The sequence below is a fragment of the Geospiza fortis genome, unplaced genomic scaffold (assembly GCF_000277835.1).
Source record: "Geospiza fortis unplaced genomic scaffold, GeoFor_1.0 scaffold538, whole genome shotgun sequence".
Taxonomy (NCBI): domain Eukaryota; kingdom Metazoa; phylum Chordata; class Aves; order Passeriformes; family Thraupidae; genus Geospiza; species Geospiza fortis.
In genome coordinates this window covers 1157590-1164464 of record NW_005054368.1, presented here as the reverse complement: position 1 = coordinate 1164464, position 6875 = coordinate 1157590, and the positions used below count along the sequence as shown (strand labels likewise).

Genomic DNA, 6875 nt, shown 5'->3' with positions numbered 1-6875 from the left:
CGGCCGGCACCGAGCGCCGGTGGGCAGGCGGCGTCCCCGGCACCCTGCCCTTCCCATGGGGACTGTCCGCAGCTCGGGCTCCTTCGGGTTTGCCTTTGTGCCGGGCTGGGTGTGTGTCACACCAGGCAGGGGCATTGCCAGGGCTGCGTGTGTGTCACACCAGGCAGGGGCATTGCCAGGGCTGGGTGTGTGTTACAAACACCAGGCTGGGGCATTTCCACAGCTGGGAGTGTGTCACACCAGGCTGGGGCATTGCCAGGGCTGGGTGTGTGTTACAAACACCAGGCTGGGGCATTTCCACAGCTGGGAGTGTGTCACACCAGGCTGGGGCATTGCCAGGGCTGGGTGTGTGTTACAAACACCAGGCTGGGGCATTTCCACAGCTGGGAGTGTGTCACACCAGGCTGGGGCATTGCCAGGGCTGGGTGTGTGTTACAAACACCAGGCAGGGGCATTTCCACAGCTGGGAGTGTGTCACACCAGGCTGGGGCATTGCCAGTGCTGGCTCCAGCCCCCCGGGCCGGGCTGGGTCCGAGGGGACGCGGGGCAGGGGGGATGCTGAGCCCCCATCACCGAGCCCCTGTGCCCACAGCGGGCTGCAGGTAAGGGACGATGGGGATTGTCCTCCCAACAATGCCTCTCTCTCCCCTGCCCGGCGTGCAGCCCCCTCCCTCCCCACGGCGTTATCTCCCACTCAATCCCCGGGGGTTTTCGGCGGCTCTGCTCAGCTCTGCCCAGCCCTGGGCACGGCAGGGCCCAGTTTTGGGGTGTGGGGAGGAGGTGGGGTCACCCTGCATCCCCGGCAGATTTCTTCATCCACCTCCCTCCGCTGTGGCATGGAGATGCTGCAGAGTCATGCAGACAGCCCGGTGCTGGGGAGCCAGGACACGCTGCCACCCTTCCCTCGGGCATTGCCCGTGCACCCCCGGAACCAGGGCTCCCCAGTGGCTACACCCCATGAACTGGCACTGGCACACCACGGCAGGCACGGGGCAGCTCCTCCTGCCCTGCTGGGCACAGCCTCTCCCGGCCCAGCCGAGCCCACACGGAACTGAAGTGCCGTGAGCTAAACCAATCAAGCAAACACCGATTTATCCCGGCACGGCGGAAATCCAGCCCTCACCATGTGGCCACAACGCTGCCGTGCCAGCACGTGCTGCCCTCCATCACCATCGGGAGCATCCTCTCCCTGCATCCCCGAGCTCTGCACCACCCCAGCACCCTCGGCAAGGCTCACCTGGCATTTTGCTGGGCGGGGAGGCGCTGGGCTGGTTGTGGTGGGGGGAGCCGTGGGACAGCAGCAGGTTCATGCTGTGGGGGGGCTGGCCCGAGCTGTAGGCATCCATGGCCAGTTTCTGGCGGAACGCCTCCTCCTTGCGCCGGTTGGCAAACCAGTTGTACACCCGCACCTCCGTCACCAGGTTGGAGCCCAGCCCGTGGGCCTTGGAGGGGGACACTCCTCGCTGCAGACACTCGGCCCTGCAGGGCAAGGGACACGTTGGAGCAAGGGTGCTGCTGGGGGCAAGCAGGGGCCTCGGCACACCACAAATCTGGGGGAGTTTCAGCCCTTCCTGCATGCCCACCTGCTCTCTTCAGCTACAGCCATGCTGTAAACACATCCCTGCTCCCTCTGACAGTGCTGCAGCATCCCTGCGGTTCCCCTGTATCATCCTTGCAGCATCCCCATCACGCCCCTGCCCAAGCATAGAGCTCACTCTGCCCCAGACATCACCCAGAGGGGGAGAGCATGGTAAGGAGAGGCCTGGCAGCTCAGCAAAGCTGTGCCACGAGCCGGGTGGTGAGCCAGGAGCACGGCATCTCCCACGGCATCTCCTGCAGCATCTCCCGCGGCTTTCGGAAAGAAGGCTGAGGCTGTGGGCAGGGGAGGCAGCCCAGGTGCGTGGGGCAGCCATTACCTGTTGCACTCCTCCACCAGGGTCTCCCTCTCCTCCTTGCTGGGGTTCTTCTGGCGCTCGTAGGCTTGGTACAAGATTTGCTGGGAGGCCGGCCCCCACTTGAACCGATTGCGCCGCATCTTCTTGCTGGGCGTTTCAGAGCAGGCGTCGTCGAGCTGGGCAGCCCCCTGGTTCTGCTGATTGAACTCTGGAAAGAGAAACAGCAGCTGATCCTGACTGCCTTTGTCTGTCATATTTCCACAACCCTGGACTGCCTGGTTGAACTCTGAAAGAGAAAGGAGCAGACGTGAGCTGGCCTGTAGCCGCCGCTCGCAGCCACCGTCCCGCGCCGAGGGGCCCCCCGTGTCCCCTGCCCAGCACCCCGAGCCCACAGAAAGCTTTGGAGCCAGCCAGGTGCTCCCTGCCACCCACCCCGGGAAGGGGCCAGCCTGCTGCCACCCCTGTTTAATGGGGAGGCTTGTGCAGGGCACGCTATGGCCATGCATATTCATGGGCAGGGCCGCTGCCAGCCTGCGCTTGTTTCGGGAGGATTTTTCCAAGCAAGGAGCTGGGCAGGACGGCTGCAAAGCCCCCCGAGAGGGTGCCCCTCTGTGCTCAGGCACAGCTGCCCTCCCCAGCCCCTCGCAGGTGGTGGGACGCCAGCCCCGTGCCCAGGGCGGGCAGCACCAGAGGTGACCTTCGGCGGCCGCCCCAGCCCCGGCACTTGTCACCGCGGCAGTAAAGGGAGATTAATGGCAGGGTTTTATTATTCCCAGTTTTGCAGGGGAATTCTCCCTCTTTTTATAATGGCTTTTCCCCCTGTGACGGGGGGGAAGCACAGGGCAAGGCTGGAGCAGGCTCTGTTTGCTCTAACGTCTCAAGGTGTGTTTTCAGAGCAATGGTATTTGGTGCTAAACCCTTCTCTGCACTTCCCCTCTGCTGGATATTGCATCCTTTCCTGAGGGGTGCCAGTGCCACTCGGGGCTGCTTTGAGAGCTATGGGACAGATCCCAGGGCAGGGAAGAGTGGGAGAGGGGCACAAAGGAATAGTCTGTGTGCTTGGTCAAAATACTCTGAATTTTAAACAGCACAGACTGCCCCAAACCCTGCTACAGACAGCAGCAATTCAGGGTTTTTATTAATTTTCTCTCTCTACATCTTTTGCACTGAGTTGAAAAAAAATGAGCAGCCTGAAAAATAACAAGGAAAAGGTGCAAAGGTGGGAAAGGCACCTAATTGTGAGCCATCATTAATTGCTTTCCCAGCTCTAACAAACACAAATATTCAGAAATTCAGCCGTGTGGATGAGCCGGGGGAAGCCTGCCACCAAGAGGGGCTCTCACCCACTTTTCCCACACCTTAAATTCATTTTACTTGGAAAACTGTTTTGGGGAGGTGCTGCACAGCTGGAGTCTGGGGTTGGTGCTGGTGCCCAGGGCAGGACAGGGACACGGGGACCCCCATTCCATTCCCCCCATTCCCACAGGTACTTACGGCGGAGGATCTCCCGCTGCTTGCGGACGTACCACGTGTACAGGGCAGCTCTCTTCTGGGTCTTCATGGGGGTGCCCTTGTTGAGGTGCTGGGACAGGTGGGACTGGTTGAGGCCGGTGACATCCACCACCTCCCTCTGGGGGATGTTGTGCTGCTGCATGTACCCCTTGATCATCTTCGCTGCCCGCCACGGGTCCTCGCTGTGGGCAGGGAAACCAAGGGTTAATATCTGCTGCCAGGGGAAAGCCCCCAGTGTTTGCTTCTCCCCATAATGGAAACTTTTCATTACTATTATTATTATTATTATTATTATAACAACTGTTTCAGAAGGACACAAGATCCTTGGAGTGTATGTTTTTCCCCAGGCTCCCAAAACAGCCCTGTCCCACCCCAGGGTGGTGGGATGGGGGCTCACACCATCGCTGTGTGATCACAGCCAGACGTTCCCCCAAGGGAGGGAGAAGCAGAGAGCACCCCAGTGTCCTGATGGGACACACCAAGGTCCCATCAATGCCAGCAGAGCTCCTCCAAACCCTCCATGGAGAAGCACAGCCCGTCCGTGAGCTGCTGCCTTTCTGTTCGGCGCGATTTCTGCTGTGGAAGATACGCACAGACAGTGGGACACACACATGGATGGGCATGGGGAGCCCACCCTGCTCTGCTAATGAAGAAAGAGAAGTGCTGGGGATGTTTTTCCTGCCCTGCTCAGGGTGCAGCACCTGCACTGTGCCCGTGCCCCCGCTGGCAGGGACCCCTGCCCTGCCACCGAACCCCACCCGCCGCGCTTGCTGTGCAGCTTCTTCCTTCCATTCCCACAGGGATAATGACCTAAAAATCTCAATATCCCCTTAAAAAGGACCCTATTCCCTTGCTCCCACAGCTGTGAATGCACTGACCATACACAAAAGGCTGAGAAGCCAAGGTCAAACCAGGCACACAAACCCAACGAGTCCCCGAACGCAAAACCGAAACCAAACCCCCGAAAATTTTGAGTCACTCCTGATTATTATTAAACACCTGAATTTGGCTCTTGTAGGACCCAGGTGTAAATGACTCTTCTCTAAATCACACTACTTTACTGTCTGCTGATTAGGGTCTTTTTATTTTAGAAAAAATAAAATTACGAAAATTACAGCTGAAAATCCAAATGCTGTCCGTGGTCTTTAGCTCTATCGAATGCCCAGTGTGACAGCAGAACAACAGGCCAAAACACCTGTGCTGTACCCAAGACCCCAGAGTTTATTCTGGGCTAAAAGGGAGCACTTTCAGCATTGAAAAATCAGTGTGAGCCCAGAGCTGGTCACAGTCCTGCACTCAAATAATGCGATGCCCCAACGCCGCGCTTGGAACGTCCAACTGCTTTCCCAATTCATCAACTACTTTGGATCCTTCAGCTTGTCAAGTGAAGGAAAAAAAAAAAAGAAGCCCAACAAGTAGATTTCTTACTTTTATTCCTGAATGTAGCTTGAAAACAAAGCTGGTTGGATCCACGGCAAAACACCGGAGCAGAGCCAAGCAGGGCTTTGTCACCCCCGGGAAGGAGCCACGGAGCCTTCCCGGAGCCGCTGAGCCTGTGCCCAAACCTGCATCCCCCAGGCAGGGGAACCCCGCTGGTTTTGGGGGTCCTGTCCATGGGACGGTTCCCAGAAAATGTGGGAGGCAAAGAGAAGGATGTGGAGAAAATGTCCTGCCCAGCAGCACCGGGCAAAGCCGCCGCCTGCCCCAGCTGAGGGGCTCGGGCAGACCAGCGGCTCATGTCACCCAACTGATCCCACTAATTACTGATTAATAACGAGTTAATGAAACAGAGCTCATTATCATTTCTAAGAGAGGTTTGGTTCGCAACCGAGCCCAGGGCAGCATTTGCTCAGAGTGAAACCGAGAGCCAGTGAATCAGAGCATGCTTGGAAAATGTCAAATGAGGGACTCGGGGGCTACAGAGGAGATTTTGAAATTCACATAAAATTTGGCAACATTTTTGCTGGAAAAATATCTGAGAATTAGTAAAAAAAGTCCCGGAATTTCCCTCCATTTAATTAATTTTAAAAAGGCTTCACCTTGACATTTCCAAAGCGTTTCACACTTACACTTTCAAAACAATTACTCAGGTCTTAATTTCTGAGAAGTGATTTTTCCTTTACGAATCAACTTGACCGTATTCAAAAGGGTTAAACAACCTGAAACCAAACCCAAACATTTTGTTTCATGTTAAACAAAATGTTTGGACTTGACCCAAAATGAAACGTTTGAGTGTTTGTTTGGCCTCTTTTTTTCCCCTTTCTTTTTTGGTAACCTAAAAAGCCAGAGAGGAAAACCTTTTGAGTCAACACCAGCCCTTATTCTTTGATTCTGTCACCAAAATGAAATAAAACAAACATTAATTGTCCAATCTTCAACAGGAGTTTACTTACAAACAAAACCAAAACCCCGACCCAGCCCAGGAGTGCTTTCTAATACTGGGTAACCAGTTTATAGCCCTGGCTCCAGGGTCCTTCTCACCAGAACCATGGAAAGGTGTTTTTCTTGCACAAAATTAGCCCCACAAAGCCTGGCTGCCAATGCTGCCCGAGAAAGAGCCATTTCCCCATTCAGCCTCACACACAGGTGGGGGCAAAGCCTGTTCCTCTTCCCAGCGATTCCCAGACCAGCTCACCCATTTTGCCAGCCTCAAAACCAGGTAAATACACTCCACATCCTCAGAGAAATATGCCAAGAATTTATAGAGATGGATCATACACCCAGCTCCCTGCAGAAATGCCATCCTGCTCAGCATCTCCCTGCACACCAGGCTGTGCCTGCACTCCCCACACAGCTCGGGTGCCTTTGCTGACTCCCCAGGGCTGGTGGCCTCCCAAAGTCTCCAGCCCACGGGTGGGATCTGGGATTTATTATTTCCCTGAGTGAGGTGTGGGTGAGCCCTGCAGGTGATGGGGCAGGCAGGGAGCTGTGGGCTGTCTGTGTAGAGCTGAGCTCTCCGTGGGTGATCCCACAGCACCCACCACGCCATGGGTGGGCAGCAAAGCCCCGACCAGGGTCCCAGAGAGCTGCAGGGCTCCTGAGCAGCCCAGGGATGTGGGAACAGCCCAGGAGTGAGCCTGCCCCGGGCCGGGACACCGGGGCAGCGGGAGAAGAGGGGGCTCAGCCCCAGCAGGGCTGCAGTCGGTGTCTCCCGGCCGCCCTACCTGCTCGCTCTCCAAGTACAAAGGCCTCTCTCAGAGCAAACACGAGCTCTTTGCAAAGGCTCCTCAGGGACATGTGCCCGCTCTTGTTTGCACCCAAGGCAAACTCTGCACAGAAACACCTGTGGGAGCACAGGGACCCCGGGGCTCAGCCTGCTCAGCACCCCCGGGCACGCCGCGGGTGGATGTGGCCAGCAAGGGGGACACTGGGGACAGGCGGGAGCAGCCCGGGGTGCGGGGCTCCGTGCCGAGCAGGAGGGCTGGGAGCCCATCGGGAGAGCCCCGCGATGGAGCCTCCCCCGCAGGA

At 57.1% G+C, this 6875-nt stretch overlaps 1 protein-coding gene across 1 annotated transcript in view; it reads right to left on the bottom strand.

The window, feature by feature from the left end:
- Positions 1–6396, bottom strand: part of HNF1B (HNF1 homeobox B) — an 18503-nt gene extending 12107 nt beyond the window's left edge. The window contains exons 1-4 of the mRNA XM_014308405.2: positions 6389–6396; positions 3390–3589; positions 1917–2103; positions 1238–1479 (exon numbers count right to left, since the gene is read on the bottom strand). Coding sequence (XP_014163880.2) covers positions 1238–1479; positions 1917–2103; positions 3390–3589; positions 6389–6396 — 637 coding nt within the window. The remainder of the gene's footprint in view (positions 1–1237; positions 1480–1916; positions 2104–3389; positions 3590–6388) is intronic.
- Between the last annotated feature and the right edge of the window lie 479 nt (positions 6397–6875).